We start from the raw sequence: 19536 nt of genomic DNA, 5'->3' as shown, positions 1-19536 counted from the left end.
GTAATGGCTGGTTAATTATTGCACGCCCGCAAACGAGTTTGTGGGTGCGCGATAATTTAGCACTTCACTTGTAATCTAGCTCACAATCAGCATAAAATCTCTTTGTCTAAAAACTAAGCATTCAAACTCCAAGCCAACAAACTGAGAGATAAGAGAACCTGATGAAAAAAGCGGCACTTAAGACAAAAGGTTGTGGCACAGAGAAAGAGACCACAGAGAACAAATGGACATCTGCACCAGATCCGCAAACCAAGACCTGCGAACCCAAGCAGTCAGAATTACTGATTATACTTCCTGCTTGATCCTGGCTATCACTCTTGGAAACAGAACAAGAGATGTAAAGGTGTAAGCCAGACAAAACAAACAAGGAGCTACTAAAGAGCTACTGCAGCAACACCAGCAATACTAATTGCTGGCCTAAAAAGGAAAACTGCTTGCAGGAAAACCTTCCTATGAAAAGACACTAACTTCCAATTCATAGGGACTTAAAAATAAGTACTTGTAATGCTCGTGGGATATTCCTCTATCAGACCGAACTCGGCCAGTAGTCTTGTTATCCCTGCGTCGAGCCGGAATGATAGGGAATATCCCAGAGCAGAGAAAGTAAATGAGATGAGGAGAGCGGCACTCACCACAGGCAGGACAATCCCCAGCAACACCTATACTTGGGCAGTGACAGATCATTCTGAACAGGTTTAAATAGGCGCAAATTCGCGCCTCTGAGGTCCGTCCGGCATCCGGAGCATGCGGCAATGATGTCAGCGCCGCACGCATCCAGAGCCGACACTGCCCCTGACAACGAGCAGAGAAGGAGACGCCGCGCCCCTAGCAACGGCTAGAGCAGCGCTGCGTGACATAGCCCCCCTCTTAAGGGTTCCCTCTGGGAACCAGAGCCGGCCTCAAAGGATGAGCAGCATGGAATCTGGAGACCAAAGATGGAGCATGCACATCACGGGCAGGAACCCAGGAACGATCTGCCACGGAGTAACCCTTCCAATGTATCAGATACTGCAGTTGTCTGCGTCTGAATCTGGAGTCCAGAATCTTAGCTACTTCATATTCAGGGTCACCACGAACCAAGAGCAGAGGAGGAGGAGCTCGGAGCCGGGTATATCTGTTCTTGATGTATGGTTTAAGTAGTGAGATGTGGAAGACTGGATGTATGCGTAGGGTTTTTGGCAAGGCCACTTTGTAGGCAACAGGAGACAGTCTTCTCAGGATCTTGTAAGGGCCGATAAACCTAGGCCCCAAGTTGTGACAGGGTTGACGTAGACAAATGTGTCGAGTGGAGATCCAAACACGTTCACCCACTGGGATGGCACATACAGAAGCCCTATGACGATCAGCAAACGTCTTATATCTAGAGACAGCAACACAGCTGAGAGCGAATACGTTGCCAATGTGTGGTGAGTTCAGTGACGTGTCGGTCTGCGGCAGGGACACCAGTGGACTGAGCTGAAAGAGGAAAGACACAAGGTTGAAACCCTGCTGTGGCTTGAAATGGAGAACATCGAAGAGAAGAGTGCCAATGAGTGTTTCTTGCCAGCTCAGCTAGTGGCAGCAATTCAGACCAGTTGGTATGGCGAGCGTTGACAAAGGCTCTAAGGTAGGCTTCAAGATCCTGGTTTGTTCTCTCAGTTAATCCATTGGTCTGAGGACGGTAGCCAGACGACAAGGAAACAGTGGTTCCAATCAACTTACAAAAGGCTCTCCAGAAGGCAGAGATGAACTGTGGACCTCTGTCGGAAACAATATTCACAGGAATGCCATGAAGTCGCACCACATGCAAGAGAAAAAGGGACGACAATTCCTGAGCAGAAGGTAGTTTGGTTAAGGGTACGAAGTGAGCCAGTCTCAAAAAGTGGCCCACCACAACCCAGATAACTGTATGGTGCTTGGAAGAAGGAAGGTCCACAATGAAGTCCATTGTAATGTGTGTCCAGGGTCGTTTGGGAATGGACAATGGTTGGAACAAGCCAGAAGGCAAGGATTGGAGAGTCTTGTTGGCCAACATGTAGGCCACCAAATATGTTGGACGCTTGAAAGTCTTAGTCGAACCAGGGTGTCCTGAGAGTTTGCTATCATGAGTTCAGGCAAGCACAGGGATGCGTAGGTTCGGATGTACAAAAAGGATATCGGAGGCCATGGGGGCACCAGGAGGTTTATTAGACTGAGCACGTTGCAATCTTTGCAGAAAGGTTATATTGAGTTGAGCAACCACACAGGAGGGGGGTATGATGTGTTAAATAGGTGCTTCTGAGGAATCATTTGAGTGAGGGAACTGACGGGAAAGGGTGTCCGCCTTCTTGTTCTTGGTCCCAGGAAGATAAGAGACCACAAAGTTAAAACAGGAAAAGAATAAGGCCCACCTGGCCTGTCGAGGATGAGTCAATGAGCAGTCTCTAGGTAAGTCAGATTCTTGTGGTCGGTGAGAATATAAATAGGATTGGCGGTGCCCTCTAACCAGTGATGCCATTCAGTCAAGGTCATCTTAATGGCTTAAGATTACCCATATCGTAGTTCCTCTCAGCAGGAGTAAAGCGTTTAGAAAAAAAGGCTACAGGGTGTGACTTGGAAGTCAAGGGGTCCCTCTTGGTAAGAACTGCTCCAGCCCCTATCTCGGAGGCATCAACCTCTAAAGTGAACTGTAGGTCAGGATCAGGATGGCGAAGCACAGGAGCTGAACAAAAAGCCTTGTTCAGACAAGAGAAGGCGTTTATGGCTTCAGGAGGCCAATGTTTACAGTCTTTGTTCCGTTTTGTCAATTCAGTGAGTGGAGCTACTGTTTGAGAAAAGTTCTTTATGAACGTGCGGTAGTAATTGGAGAATCCCAAGAACCTCTGCAATTCTTTTAAAGAGGTAGGTTGAGGCCATTCCAGTACTGCGGTGAGTTTAGCAGGATCCATGGCAAAACCCTCCTTCGAGATGACGTAACCAAGGAATTGGATTTGCTCCTGATCAAACTCACACTTTTCTAGCTTGGCTACCAAGGAATTCTCTTTGAGGCGAAGAAGCACTTGTCTCACGTACCTATGATGCTTCTCTAAAGTGGAAGAGAAAACAAGGATATCATCCAGATAAACAATGACAGTGCGGTTGAGGAGGTCACGGAAGACATTGTTGACAAATGCCTGGAAGACTGCAGGGGCGTTACACAGCCCAAAGTGCATTTCAAGGTATTCGTAATGCCCTGATCTTGCAGTCTTCCATTCGTGGCCTGGAAAGATGCAAATCAGATTGTATGCCCCATGTAAGTCCAATTTGGTGAAAAAGCGAGCATCCTGGAGTGAGTCATACAGTTCGGTGATCATTGGTATAGGATAGCGATTCTTGATGGTTATGTTGTTCAAGGCCCTGTAGTCAATGCAGGGTCGGAGCCCACCATCCTTCTTACTGACAAAAAAGAAGCCAGTCCCAGCAGGAGAGGAGAAAGGGCGAATGAACCCTTTAGCTAGGTTCTCCCGGATGTACTCCTCCATGGATTTGGTTTCTACCTTGGAGAGAGGATAAGTCCTCCCTTTAGGAAGTGGGGCTCCGGGAAAGAGGTTGATCTTGCAGTCATAAGGACGGTGGGGTGGCAGCACTTCGGCTGCTTTTTTCTCTACCACACATCCGCAAAGTCTGTGTATACTGAAGGAAGGTTTGAAGGAGTCTGTATACTGGCTATGGGAATACGGGGCAGAGGAATGACTTTAGCAAGGTAGGAGTGGAAACAGGAGGTACCCGAGGAGGCCAGTTGTCCCTCAGCCCAGTCGAACTGTGGATTGTGTAACCGAAGCCAAGGAAGACCAAGGATGTCAGGCTGTGCTGGGGAATGAATGACCTCAAACTGCAGCTGTTCAGAGTGGAGGACTCCCACAGTCAGGGTCAGGGGTGCTGACTCAAAATGGATCATGCCTGAACCAAGGGGGGTGCCATCCAGGGTGGTTATTTTGAGACAATGTCTTTTCTGCAGTAGAGGCAAACCAGCTTGAATCATAAAACGGTGATCCAGGAAGTTTCCAGCTGCCCTTGAATCAATGAAGGCTTGAGTGTGGACAGTATTCTGAAGGAAGGCAAGGGTAACAGGTACCAGGATTCGAGATGAGTGAGGGGGCTTTGTTGAGACCATGCTTAGAGGTACCCCAGCTTTATCCCCTAAGCATTGGCTTTTCCTGGCTGAATGTCACAGTCCTTCAGTTGGTGGGTGTTAGATCCACAATAAAAACATAGTCTCAGTCTCCTTCTTCTCTGTCTTTTAGACTCTAAAGGTTTGAAGGAGGAGAGATCCATGGGTTCCTCTACTGAGGTAACTAAAGTAGCTGAAGGGGTAGCAGTTGCTGCCAAAACTGGGTGAACAGGAGGTTGGGAGGGAAGGACCCTCCTAGTTCTATCTCTCTCGGCTTGCCTTTCCTGAAAGCGAGAGTCTAGATTGATACAAAGCGCTATAAAATCATCTAAAGAAGAAGGAATATCACGATAAGTGAGTTCAAATTTGATGCGTTCATGGAGACCCCTCCTAAAGGTTGCCTTGAGAGCACTGCCATCCCAAATGGTTTCCAGTGCCAAGGTGCGGAACTCGATGGAAAATTAAGCCACAGTTTTACTGCCTTGGCGGAGATCCCGGAGAATATTCCGCAGCAGAGGTACGGCCAGAAGTCCCAAACACAGAAGACAAAGCAGAAATGAACTCATCAGCATCATGTAGGAGTGTAGCATTCTGTTCCAAAAGTGGAGAGACCCAGGCTACAGCTTTGTCCTTTAGCAAGGAAATGATAAAGGTGACCCTTGACTGATGAGACTGGAAGGTGTGAGGATTATTGCGGAAGTGCAGCCTGCATTGGTTTAGAAAGCACCTGCAGTCAGTAGTACCATCATACTTGTCAGGCAAGGGTATCTGGGGTATACTTCCAGAAGCAGAGGAAGAAGCCACAGCACTGGGAGCAGGGGCTGGTGGCGTAGCAACAGGAGCGGCATCCCTTGCTGCAACTAGTAAGGAGAGTTGAGCGGTAATAGCCTCTAGCTTGGAATCCATATTCTGCAACTGTGTGGTATGGGTTCCCAACATCTGCCCCTGAAGATAAACAGCTCGAAATGATAGGGAATATCCCAGAGCAGAGAAAGTAAATGAGATGAGGAGAGCGGCACTCACCACAGGCAGGACAATCCCCAGCAGCAACAGTGGAGCAGTCCAAGGATGAATCACTAGAATAGTCAGGCAGGCAGGGTTTGGCAACAGTAAAGCAGTCCAAGGATAAACCATTTGAATAGTCAGGCAGGGTTTGGCAAAAGTAAAGCAATCCAAGGGCACACCACTAGAATGGTCAGGCAGGCATGGTTTGGCAACAGTAAAACAGTCCAGCAAAGAAAGGGTTAAGCAGGTAGAGTAGTCAGACAGGCAAGTTCAGCAACAGCAAACAATCCAGCAGTTTAAGGGCTAAGGCAGGTAGAGTAGTCAGGCAGGCAGGTTCAGTAACGATATGAGGCACAGGAAAGAACGCTCTGTCACACCCAGGAGCACACAAAGCAACACCTATACTTGAGCAGTGACAGATCGTTCTGAACAGGTTTAAATAGGTGCAGATTTGCGCCTCTGAGGTCCGCGCAGAGGAGACGCTGCGCCCATAGCAACGGCTAGAGCGGCGCGGTGTGACAGTACTATGCTCAAGAGGAATAGTGGTAGGCTTAGCCAAATTAAAAATAGCTCTATCCACCTTTGGGATAGTTTTCCAAAGTTTCATGTTAACAGCAGGAAAATGCTAAATGTTAAAGATGGTTGAAAGAGGATACCAGGCTTAGACCACTCTTTAGAGATGTCAGAGAAAGCATCGGGAACTTTGAAAACCTCTGGTGCCTTAGCTGTAGATTTAAAACACAAATCCATTTGCTTAACAGATATATCCACAGAAACCTTAGTATCCTGAACCCCTAAGGTACATAAACAAAGATGTTCAAGTTTAAACAGAAAAAAGAATTAATCTCTATCCTCTATTAGAGACTGACTCCCGATCAACGGAAAATAGCTCACACTCTGAGGACAAAACTAGACAAACCAGGGTCTAAAACATATAGCTTAACAGAATTAGATCTTTTAAAGTCAAATAAGCTGGCCATAACATCATTACGCTTGAAAACATTTTTTTTAATATCAGTAGTAAAGTGTACAGTGGATCTAGCTTCTAAAGAACTAACATTTAGTAGTGGGGACAAAACAGTAGGCTCCATCATGACAAATACAGGCATGGGGGCCTGTTTACCAAATGCCTGTCCGACATGATCCGGTCAGACAGACATCTCTGAATGCGAAGAGCAATACGCTCTCCGCATTCAGCATTGCACCAGCAACTCTTGTGAACTGCTGGTGCAACGCTGCCCCCTGCAGTTTCATGGGGGGGTGGTGTCAATCAACCCGATCGTATTCGATCGGGTTGAATTGCGGCGATGTCTGTCCGCCTCCTCAGAGCATGTGGACAGGTTATGGAGCAGCGGTATTTAGACTCGCCAGAAACACGGGCCCTCAAACTCCATACAGAGCTTGATAGATAGGCCCCCTAGTCTGAAAACCACAGAAAATTTAAATAATGTGGTAGACAAACGATAATAAAGGATTTACATAAAAAATCATAAGTGAGGAAAATAGGCAGTAACATTTATAAGTATAGATCCTTACAGCCCAATAAAGCAGCTCTTGATAGTATTGAAAATCTTACCCCCTCCACTAGAATAAAAGCCATAGCAAATAAAGGAATGTTATGCATCCATAAAGGAGCGGGAAAGGAGTATTGTGCACTAATCCGACACAGCACAATAGCGCAGAGGAGAAAAAAACAAAGAGCATATCCAAGAGTTCACAGCACAAACTAACAAACGTGCAAAACGGCCGAGGTAAATAGCCTACACATGCGAAAAGGAAGTGCAGTAAAAAAAGAGAAGCACACGACTGAGCAGCGCACTAAAACAGAAAACACTACATGCACAAACACGTAGACCAAGCTGTCGTGCGCTAAACATGGGAGGCTCACAAACAAGCCGACACGTGCACATCTGAGCAGCGCACAAACCCGACAGGGCTATATGCACGCGCGCACAAACAAAGCAGACATGCGCTAACCTAATTAACGTGCTCAAAATAACTGACATGCGCTACAAAGGAGAATAAAGAATATAAAATTCCTGCAACCCAATTTTTCACATAGAGGGCTAGATTACAAGTGACGCGCTAAATAATTTTTTCGCTTGCACGCTAATACCGCAGGAAGTAAACTTTTAACGCGGGTTAGGGCTAACTTCGGATATTGCAACCTTGTTAAATTCTCCCCATAAACTTTAATGAAGCGCGCTGTTAAAAAGTGTGAAAAAATGCTCTAATAACATTTAATTATTTACTACTGCTAGCCCCTTCAAAGGAGTTAAACACGTAGTTCAAAGCAAGCTCCCTAGCAGCAATTCACTACTGGGAGCTAGCTGAACATACTTGATGAGCCAATGACAAGAGACATATGTGCATAGCCACCAATACCCAGCTAGTACACAGTAGTGCATTGCTTTTCCTGTGCCTACCTACCTGTGTTTGATTTTCTTCAAAGGATACCAAAAGAACAAAGTCAATTTTAAAAGCAAAGTAAAGTGAATGTATTTTATAATTACACGCTCTATCTGAACCATGAAAGTTTAAAGGAATATTAAAGGGACATAAAAGTCAACATTAAACTTCCACAATTTGGACAGAGCTTGTCATTTTAATCAACTTCCAGTATATGTCTGTTATTAAATTTGCTTCATTCTCTTGGCATCCTTTGCTAAAGAGTATATCTAAGTAGGCTTAGTAGCAGCAGTGTACTGTAGAGAACTAGCCGGTTATTGGAGGCTGCACATATATACCTCTTTGTCATTGGTTTACCACATATGTTCATCTAGCTCCCAGTAGAACATTGCTGCTTCTAAACTTAATTTTCAACAAACAATACCAAGAGAGCAAAGCAAATTTAATAACAGAAGTAAATTGGACATGTTTTTTTACTGTCCCTTTAAACTACTGAGTACAACTACAGTAACATGGTTACTACTCCCTTTAATGTTTTTCCTCCCGTACCTACAGCTCTCTTTAAAGCCTCTCTCTTTTTTTATTTATTTTTTTATTAAAGGGACATTATACGCTCATTTTTCCTTTGCATAAATGTTTTGTAGATGATCTATTTATATAGCCCATAAAGTTGTTGTTTTTTTTAAATATATAGTTTTGCTTATTTTTAAATAACATTGCTCTTATTTTCAGACTCCTAACCAAGCCCCAAAGTTTCAGGAGAATACTGATGTATTCCTCCTCCAGCTTGCTCCTGTTTGTGTAGAGTCTTTTCATATGCAGAGGAAGGGGAGGGGGGGTGTCTGTTATATTCCACTTGCAGTGGGTGTTCTAGCTACCTTTTCAACAGAGCTAAGCTGGGAGCTTCTAAGTAAGTTTTAAACGGTTTTATACAGGATATTTATATTAGTATGTGTGCATATTATTCTTTATAGTAGTGTCTATTACATGCAGTCTTATGAAAATTGGTGTATACTGTCCCTTTAAGGAAAATACTTCTACAACATTAGTAGCATAAACAACATATTACACAAATCCTTATTTTAATAATAATAATAACAAAATAGCGTTTAGTCTGTACTAATAATATTAACTAGGGATAGCTCTACATATCAGCCATCCCCACTAGAAAGACATTTCCCAACTTAAATGTACATTGAAAGAATCTGAGTTTACATACATCTCATATAGCTTCAAAGGGAGAGGCTAATAAAAGAAGAAAAGTCAATCGACCACAGTAAAAGCTGCATAAAGCCATCACAATGTAATGACAAAGGTAAAAAGTATGAGGTGAGGCAAACATCACAATCAAGTAATGATATAATTAAAGTCGGGCATTTAGGCAGGACAAACTTGTGAAATGAATAGAGTTACAATAATAGGGCAATCTGATTACAGTATTGTTATGACCCATTTAGGTAGCACCACTAGGGTCCAGAGTGGGAAGAAAAAGATATATCTAGGTGGTCCAGGAAATTAGGGCAAGGAGGGGAAGAGAGGAAAAAGGGGGGGGTATTACACTAAGAGGCACTGATGCAAGAAACTAAGGTGAAAAGGCGTCTTATAGGTCAGTCGGGTGGGAGCCTTTCTCTTTTTTTAACCCATTACAGAAGCCCGTTGGTAAAGCTCTGCATCTTTATACTGGGCGCTGCTATCTTGGTACATGTTGTGACAGAAGCAGTGCACATTTACAGTGATGCTGCTAGCTTTTTAACAGCTGTACCTTGCTCTTCGGATTAGCTTGCACAATAGAAAGCAGAAACTATACATTTTTGCTGTATTTCTTACACAATTTAAAAGTTACATAACAAATATAAAAAAGCCCTCATGAAAAATATAGAGAAATGCAGAAACATACAGCTCCCTCTCTGTATTGTGAACACTAAACTGAAGTGCATGATATGACTTGTCAAAAACACAATAATATCACTGATCTGTGAATGTGCATCACTTCTGTCACAGGATTTAAGACTATTTAAAGGGCCAGAATTCATTAGAGCATGCCATTTTAAAACCATCAACCCCATCAACCTCTCCCTCAGCACCGGTATATTTCCCTCATTGCTGAAACATGCACTGGTCACACCTATCCTCAAAAAATATTACCTTGATCCTACCTCCCCATCCAACTACCGCCCTATTTCCCTCCTCCCTCTTGCCTCAAAGCTTCTCTAAAAACTAGTATATGCACGCCTATCCCATTTCCTTACGTTAAACTCCCTTCTTGACCCACTGCAATCTGGATTTCATCCCCATCACTCCACAGAGACAGCAATTGTTAAGGTTACCAACGACCTACTTACAGCAAAATCAAAAGGCCACTTCTCTCTACTCATCCTCCTTGATCTGTCCGCAGCCTTTGACACTGTTGACCACCCTCTTTTGCTCCAAACCCTCCAATCCTTCGGCATCTGTGGCACAGCCCTTTCGTGGCTCTCTTCCTACCTGTCAAACTGTAGCCTTCTCTGGGGCCTCCTCTGCCCCGTCACCACTTTCTGTCGGAATACCGCAAGGCTCTGTCCTCGGTCCCCTTCTCTTCTCAATCTACACGTCATCACTAGGTTCCCTAATAAATTCCCACGGTTTCCAATATCATTTGTATGCTGACGACACCCAAATCTACTTCTCTGCACCAGACCTAGCTCCTTCCTTGCTAACCCGTGTCATTAACTGTCTTTCTCACATCTCTTCCTGAATGTCCTCTCACTACCTCAAGCTAAATCTCTCCAAAACTGAGCTCATTTTCCTCCTTCTTCAAAAATCTCCACCCCCAATCTCTCTATAACTGTCGACAACTCCATCATTACCCCTACCCCGCATGCCCGATGTTTTGGGGTCACGTTTGACTCAGATCTTTCTTTCAGTCCTCACATTCAGTCCTTGGCTAAAGCCTGCCGCTTCCACCTTAAAAATATCTCTAAAATTAGACACTTCCTTACACAAGACACAACTAAGATTTTAATCCACTCTCTCATTCTTTCCTGCCTCGATTACTGCAACTCTGTACTCTCTGGTCTCCCCACCTGCCGCCTAGCTCCTTTACAATCCATAATGAATGCCTCTGCCAGACTCATCTTCCTTAAACGTTGCTCTTCATCTGCTGCTCCTCTCTGCCAATCCATTCACTAGCTTCCTCTTGCCTCTAGGATCAAACACAAAATTCTCACTCTGACATACAAAGCCCTCAACTGCACTGCTCCCCCTATATCTCAGACCTTGTCTAGAGATACTCTCCCTCCTGTCCCCTTCGCTCTGCTCATGACCTCCTACTCTCCTCCTCTCTGGTTACCTAATCGCACTCCCGTTTACAGGACTTCTCCAGACTGGCTCCCATCTTGTGGAACTCTCTGCCTAGCCCCACAAGACTCTCCCCTAGTTTTGAAAGCTTCAAGCGCTCCATAAAGACTCTACTGTGTAGGGATGCATACAACCTATGCTAACCTTACTTTATACCAGTTCCACTCCTCCATTGCTATCCCCTGAACCCCCTTAGCATGTAAGCCTAAGAGTCCAGCTGTTTGTAGATCACCTTCTTAAGAGCTGACTACAACAGTGCAACTCTTGGCAGGGCCCTCTACCCATTTGATCCTTATAATTGTTTTGTTGCACTCTCCCTATGTTTATAGCGCTGCGGAATCTGTTGACGCTCTATAAATAACCGATAATAATAATAATACTCTTGTGTGTTCTGTGCCCAGTGTGAAGATGTAGAATTTCACTAACCAGGAGGGTTAAAATAAACTAATAGCTTTAAAGAGAGCTACAGGTACAAGGGGGAATCAATAGCACTAAGTAGTAACCCTGCCACTGTAGTTGTACTCAGCAGTTTAATATCCCTTTGACTTTCATGTCCCTTTAAAGGACGCATGCTATATGGCACCGTAAGGGGGGAATAAAATGCACTGTACATTTATATATCAGTTGCAACATGTGTAGCAGGAAGAGCTGTTTGTTGTAAATATGTGCTGTTTGTCATTTAAAATGGTAACTCACTGATATCAAACAGTGACTCAAGTGGGTGTTTCTGCTTATAAGGAGCAAAATTAAAAGGGAAGCATTTGCTCTGACACCTATGGTTGTGGCAACAATGTTTCACACAACGATTTTACACTATAGAAAACTTTACTACTTATAAGGTCTCATAGCAACCAAGTTGCTCACTGACACAGTCATATGGCAAGAAGTAAAAGAGCAGTTAGGTTGAGGAAAACGTAATTGTCTGATAGGGTTAAACCGATGAGTGCCTGAGAGGGCGGCTATGCATTGAGCAGCAATGTTTCACAGTCATAACAAGAAAACAAATGCATCATTCCACAAATCCATGGTAAATGATCCAGTAGAATTTAGATTTTTAGAAGGGGGGACAATTTTTTTTCTGTAATGATTGATTGCATTAGTTAAAAAAATAGTACTTTTGCAGCTTGAAAACAGAAATGCATATTGCCATAATGCAGAAGTACCTTCAAGTTCTATGATGTCTTTGTCTTGATAGGAAACAATTAAAGGGGCATGACACATAAATATTGTGTGATGCAACCTATTTGTAAAAAGCTGACTAGAAAATATCACATGGATATTTTTAACTCAAAATGTCCTTAGTAGCTACAATGCATTGTAAAGGGGCTTTTAATTTCCCTTCTAAGTTTAAGGAAGTTTACTATGAAACCTCACAACATTTCGGTGAAATCCCATGAGATCATAGTAAAGCAAGGTGTGAACTCAGCACTGATGATGCAGAATGGTTGTTTTTTTTCACCATGCAGATGACAGTAGATGAAGTATAATTGCTCACAGAGCACTTACTCTGGTATAATTTTATTTGTTTACATAGAGATGTCCATGTGATATTTTCTTGTCATTTGGGTAACATGACCCTTTACATGGCTAACAATTTCTAACACAAATGAAACAGTGCTTTATTAAAGTTAAAGGGACACTAAACCCAAATATTTTCTTTTGTGATTCAGATAGAGCATGCAATTTTAAGCAACTTTCTAATGTACTCCTATTATCAAATGTTCTTCATTCTCTTGGTATCTTTATTTGAAATGCAAGAATGTAAGTTTAGATGCCGGACCATTTTTGGTAAATAACCTGGGTTATTCTTACTGAGTGCTGTCCCGAGGTCTGAACCAAAAAAAGAAGCTTAGATGCCTTCTTTTTCAAATGAAGATCGTAGTAAACGAAGAAAAATTGATAATAGAAGTAAATTAGAAAGTTGCTTAAAATTGCATGCTCTATCTGAATCCCGAAAGAAAAATTGGGTTCAGTGTCCCTTTAATGTTATATGTAGAACTGTTTCAATTAACAAACTAATTATTCATATGTTGCACATTACATACCTTTTATCATGTTAGCAATGGGAACCCAATTCTTTTTAAGTGGGTCATAAAATTCTGCTTCCTCTGCAGGGGCCCCTTTCCTATAACCTCCTAAGACATAGACACATCCATTTAAAGTAACTGAACAGTGGTAGTACCTTGCTTGGAGCATGGGACAGCCTTCTTTCCATTCATCCAGTTCTGCATTATAGATCCACACTGTGCTTAATGCTTCAATGTTATCAGTCCTGTACCCCCCTGTGATATAAATATTTGCACCTAAGTTGGTGGCACTGTAGCTTTCCCTGGTATGATCAGGCATATCAGCTCCCTGAATCCAGTTATTGCTTATAGGATCCCAAACATGCACTTCTGATAACGGGTGCCAGTAATAACCTCCAATCACCAGCATATTTGCACTTGTTCGGTTTGACATCTCTTGTGTTTGAGTTCTCAAAGCAAAATATAACAAAGACTGTATTTTATTTTCATTTAGCAAATGTTTTTTGTGTAAGGCCAATGAAGTTCTTAAATAATCAACATCTATGTCCAGTTTAACACATTTCAATAGATCATGAATATATTGTATACGATCCCTGCAATTATGAGCCAACCACCGAGCTAGCGGCCTCAGAAGTGTATCTTCTTTCCATACATTGAGGTTCTCTTGGGAAAAAATATAGAGTACTTTCTCCAAACTGATTTCTACAAATTCATCTTGTATCCAAACATCATCAAATTGTGATACTATTATTCGTCTTGACTCCTTTTCTAAGTCAGGACAAACATGGAATTCTGCAAAAGAATGCATCCCCAAGCAGTTACCAACATCCAGATGTCTTACCAGAAACTGCTCACAAGCATCTTTAACAGAGACAAAGTGAAGCTGGTCTGCAGCCTGGATAAGATTTTGGACGTTCCTTGCTGTAATCCCAATCTGTGCAGTATATGTGTAGTTAATCAAGGCTTGTAAGATTGTGTGGTCAATACCAGAAAGTTTGATCTGAGTTTTAGATTTTTCTTTCATATCTGCTGTAAACATTACCTTGAAGTAGTTACTGCAGGCTGCCAGGACTGCTTTGTGACAGTGGAACACCTTACCTGTGGAGCTAACTAAAGTGACATCTGTGAATAAACCTTCTTTGTAGAATGCCAGAAATGAGTCCAAAACATCAGCATGATGAGTTGGATCATTATATATAAAGCAATAATCCTGTTGGTCCTTCAGGGACATAGCTGTTAAAAAAACACCTGCATTATAGGAAGAAAAAAAAACATGTTCAAATAATTTTGTAAATAAAACATGAAAATCAAAACACTAATGAAAGATGGATGGTAAATATTTCTAGATAATGCAGATAAATTGGCATTTATTATATTAAAATGTAACTTGCCTACAATAAACTTTTAATGGTAGAAATGCATTAAATCTATTTAACTGTAGGCAGATTTCTGAGTAGTGCTATTTACCCAACAGTCCTCAGTTTCCCTAAACACTGTCTTCCATCCTGTAGTTGTTTTGTAATAAATACAATTTCAATAATGTTGAGACACAAAAACAATCCTTTTGTTTAATATTTGTCGTTTTCTAAGTAACCTAAACAACAAAAAGATTTAAAATCCATTACCAAAAATTATAAAACCTTCCTTAGTAGCTACTGGGACTAGCAATCAGCTGTCAACCTGAGGTTATGTACGGAGCATTCACACAACTACTCCAAGCACTATGGCCCCCAGCCAAAATACACTCAGTAAATTTAGATCATGCACCACAACACAACCATCACCGGATATAACATAGCCATGCAAATGTATTTAATAGTCGTTGTGTAAACTGCCCTCAGTACATACTGTGCACGAATATGATAAATACTTTACACTTATGTATTCTTTTGTAATAACATTCAGAGTCATCTGAAATGTCATGGCAGCAAATGCAGAGGTGTATGCACAGGATACAACATGATTGATCTGAATTAGTAGATATTGCTATTTTTCGACTCCATCCCATTGTCTATTAAGTTGAACTATTATTCTAAATGGCAAGGCTGATGCTGCAAAAATCATTTTTAAACCATCTTATCTGTATTTTATGGCTACTATCTGTCTAACATCTACCCTTTCTAAGACTCAAATATAGCTGCAACCAATACACATTGTTTACCTGCTAAATATCTTGATTAGCCTCGAAGACAACGAAGAGTTAAAATGTGTGCAGATGCAGGAGAGAGGTAAAGCCGTTGATCCCCAGCTGATGCCATTGGATACAGCGCCTCCTTGTTGACCATCTTTGGAATCAGCACATAGGGAATTGGAATAGACTTGTTTTGCACGGGGGAGGGAGTCACGTCCTATTTTGGTATCCCAGCTGGTATCACTCGCTGCATCCCTATTCTCATCCCCTCCTCCCTACTGCACCTTCTGTGTCATTCCAAAGGTCACTTAGCTCTCACAAAGAGTCCCTATTACATTATAGTTCCACACAGTGTTAAACAAATGATCTGTAAATACCGTTAGCTTTCTTTTTTTATTGTTTTTGTGACTAAGCTGCAAATTGCTGGACTGGACTGAATCTGATTACAAATGTATAACTTTGGTACATAATTTGCATGAGATAATAAATATTTCCCACTAACACTATTAAATTCCACACCCATTGAAAAAAACATCTCCAATTCTGCTAATTTTGGCTTGAGCAAAAATATAGGGGGGTGTAATTAAATAAATATAGGCAGATAGAAAGAACAGAGAGAACATATAGATTGAACAGCCAGACGGGATAAATATATATATATATAAAGGGAGAAAGAGAGATTGATAGATTGATATATAAATAGATATATGATAGGTAGATGATAGATAGATAGATAGATAGATGATGATATAGATATAAATTCGATATATAGATATATATTAGATAGATAGATAGATAGATAGATAGATATAAGATAGATTGATAGATTAAAGAGAGAGATAATTTATAGATGTTAGATGTAATATATATGAGATAGATGATATATATGAAAATTCCCCTCCCACATTGTTAAGAAATGAAACAAATAATCTGCATCCTAATTTTGGCTAAGAGAGTGGGCAAAAATATAATAGGGGTGTAAATAAATAAATATAGGCAGATAGAACAGACAGAAAATATAGATAACAAAGCCAGGTAGGATAAATAGATAGATAGATAGATGATAAGTAGATAGAGATACATAGATAGATAGATAGATATAGATAGATAGATGATAGATACTAGATAGATAGATAGATAGATAGATATAGATGATAAGTAGCTAGAGATAGATAGATAGATAGATAGATAGATAGATACTAGATAGATAGATAGAAAGATAGATAGATAGATAACAGAGTATAGACAGATAATCTATAGAATAGACAAAACATATAAATAGAACAGACAGAGCAACAGGATAGATAGATATTCTCTGCACTACTGGTTCCAACCACTAAATCAGGTAAATTCATAATTGCCTTATAGTCAGGCAGGATCACGTCCAGTTTCCAGAGCCAAGAGGATTCACTGCTGAGGGGTCAGGTGTAACTGTAGAAAATCTGAAAAAAATCTCTGCATATTCTGTAGATAAGAAACGCTGAATCTACATCAGACATTAAAGGAATATAAACTCAAAAAATTTCTCCCCTTTAATTTGTTCCCAATGATCCACTTTACCTGCTGGAGTGTATTAAATTGTTTACAAGTAGATCCTTTACCGTTATATTGGCATTTGAAATATTTGATTTAGCAAGTGGTATCCCCACCTATTCTGAAAGTTTGTGGCCGCAGGTCCCAGCTATAGATAAGCTTTGTAAACACAGCCAGCAAAAGAAATTATACTCCCAGTAGGATATAGCAGAGATAAGGTAATAAAATGTTGATTTTCCATTGTTCTCTCCAAGTACTGGTGATTGTTTTATGGACAGATATAAGATTAAGAAACATGTATATGTACACAATGTGATACAGTAATGAGATCTGATTATACCTACAAGCTCAACCCATTTTATTAGGTTGTGGCTTCAAAACACAAAATCAGAGCTTTAATATACACAAATAAACCTTGAAAAGCTAATTTTCATAAATTTTTTACTCCGCAGTTGGTAAAAAAAAGCAATTGTAAACACATTAAAGGTAAGGTAAAGTTTCTAGTTATTAAATCCATATATTGAAAGTAATTTTCAAAAATAAGGTAGTCGCTAACTTAGTTTTGTGTTACATTATTTATTTTACCTGTAATCCAAACTTTTTATTTCAAACCGTTCGATTAAATTCCCCTCCCCCATGCCACTTCCGTGTTTATCTCTCTGATTACACCAAGCGTTCTCACCCCTTTGTTTTCGTCAGCGCAATGCGCGTTCACAGAGTCAATATCGTATGCGCATGCGCCACTTCCCCCGCTGCCAGATACATCGTTCCGATTGTTTCAATTACAGCAATAATTTTCTCCAAAAAAAAAGATATTTATTCTTTATGTCGCGGTTGATTCTAAACATACATAACTTGATATCTTACCCACACTTGCGGCGCGATCTTTGAACTGCTTAGAATGAATCAAAACAAAACGATCGCTACACCGCTAGCACTGCGCATGCGCTACTCGCGAACGAGCACAGGTTGAAGTGGGTTGTGTCGAGTCCGGCGCATGCGCACAGTCGGCGAGTGACGTCGGAATTGATGGGCTAAACCCCTGAAGGGGAAACTGCCGATTGGAGAGTAAGATAGCAAGCGGATGTCAATCAAATAAACAAAAATGTCGGGTGGACGAAAGATTTGAGTATGGACAATGTTTGAAAGGTAGAGAAAGGTAGATTTCGGGTTGATAATTTCAAAATGATGAATGAAACTTATGGGTTTTTTTTTATACTAGTACACATAGCGTTAAGTAGTGTGATCAACTTTACCTTACTTTTAAGTGAAAACTATTTTACAGTATACTGTCCCTTTAACAGAAGTGAGGTCAAATTTCCATTCTAGAAAGAGTCACCCCAACAATGATAGGTTAACTTTTGTCAGCACATACAACACTCTAAGCTATAAAATACAAGGTATTCTTAAAGGAACATTAAACGCCAAAAAATTCTTTCATGATTTAGCTAGAGAATACAATTTTAAACACCATTCCAATTTACTTCTATTATCTAATTTGCTTCATTCTTTAGATATCCTTTCTTGAAGAAATAGCAATGCACATTGGTGAGCCAATTACACGAGTCATCCATGTGCAGCCACCAATCAGCAGCTACTGAGCCTATCTAGATATGCTTTTCAGCAAATAATATCAAAAGAATAAAGCAAATTAGATAATAGAAGTAAATTAGAAAGATGTTTAAAATTGCATGCTCTTTCTAAACCATGAAAGAAAAAATATGAGTTTCATGTCCCTTTAAGCATAATTGGCATATCCTAAAGGAGTCATGTCCTGACATTAAATAATTTTCTCAGTTCCCTAGAGCAGCATATCGCAAGGGGTACACTTAGGCAAAAGGATCACTAGATCTACTGTCAACTCTGAAAGTAATAAGTCTCCCTTCTTTGGAAAACCTAAGAATGGCACCTTCCCCTGTTTGGGTTGTCCCCATTGTAACAGTGTCATAAAAGGGGGTGAAATTTGTTATCCCTACTCCGGGTGTAAATTTAAAATACTGGTGTTTTTTACCTGTAACTCATCCTATGTTGTATACGCCCTTAAATGTCCATGTGGGCTGTTATATATAGGGGAGACCACCCAAAGGGTAAGGGACCGTATAGGACAACATAAGTCCACCATCAGAAATGACAGTACTAAAGATCTCCCTGTGCCTGCTCACTTTTAACAAATGGGACATCAAGCAAACCAAATTCGCTTTATGGTATTAGACCAAATAAAAAGAAAACCAAAAGGGGGGGGGGGGGTGATAGACATAGAGAGCTTCTATGCAGAGAGGCTAAGTGGATATGGAAACTTGATACACTTTACCCCAAGGGCATGAATAGGGAGTTTGATCTCAACCCATTATTATAATTTAATTAACATGTTTCTCTATATATCTTCCGTTCTCTTATAGATGGCTATGTATTCATTTTTACATGTCCCCTCTAATATGATGTTTTTAATCTAGGCCCTTTAGGATTCCATTTTTGGCAACATGGGGTTAATTAAATGAATGTTACTATGTATGAGAAAAGCTTTGTCTCCCCTGTGTAACTCCGCCTTCCATATGTGTTCCTATTGGTCCTTGTTTTAATTAGCTGTGCTATAAAGTGTTTGTATGTGCATTGCATTTTTAGCTTGACAAAGGGGCAGTAGCCCCGAAACGTTGCTGTTTTCTTCAATAAAAGTCCTTTCACTTCATTGAGTGCATCATCATTTGCCTTTGGATACTTATTTGGAGTCTATGGGATTGGATTCTGCATGATTGCACCTACCATGATATCTATGGATCTTTGATGAGTTCAGGTGTGCTGGTCTTACCTTTGTGTTATTACAGTATGCTATTTTAAAGAGACTTTTCACTTTACTTTTATTATCAAATTGACTTTGTTCTCTTTCTTTAGAAGCATACTACAGGGAGTGCAGAATTATTAGGCAAGTTGTATTTTTGAGGATTAATTTTATTATTGAACAACAACCATGTTCTCAATGAACCCAAAAA

General features: G+C 40.9%; 1 protein-coding gene across 2 annotated transcripts in view; it reads right to left on the bottom strand.

The window, feature by feature from the left end:
* The window catches only part of KLHL23 (kelch like family member 23), a 61722-nt gene extending 46589 nt beyond the window's left edge, over positions 1-15133 (bottom strand). The window contains exons 1-2 of one of the 2 annotated variants that reach the window (XM_053698416.1): positions 15047-15133; positions 12904-14133 (exon numbers count right to left, since the gene is read on the bottom strand). In XM_053698416.1, the coding sequence (XP_053554391.1) occupies positions 12904-14116 (1213 nt within the window). In that variant the 5' untranslated portion in view covers positions 14117-14133; positions 15047-15133. Of the gene's footprint in view, positions 1-12903; positions 14134-14510; positions 14571-15046 lie in introns of those variants that run through there. The other variant, XM_053698417.1, reaches the window with a different exon arrangement.
* Positions 15134-19536: the final 4403 nt, after the last annotated feature.

The sequence above is a fragment of the Bombina bombina genome, chromosome 1 (genome assembly GCF_027579735.1).
Source record: "Bombina bombina isolate aBomBom1 chromosome 1, aBomBom1.pri, whole genome shotgun sequence".
NCBI lineage: Eukaryota > Metazoa > Chordata > Amphibia > Anura > Bombinatoridae > Bombina > Bombina bombina.
This window is presented reverse-complemented; position numbering and strand designations above follow the sequence as displayed.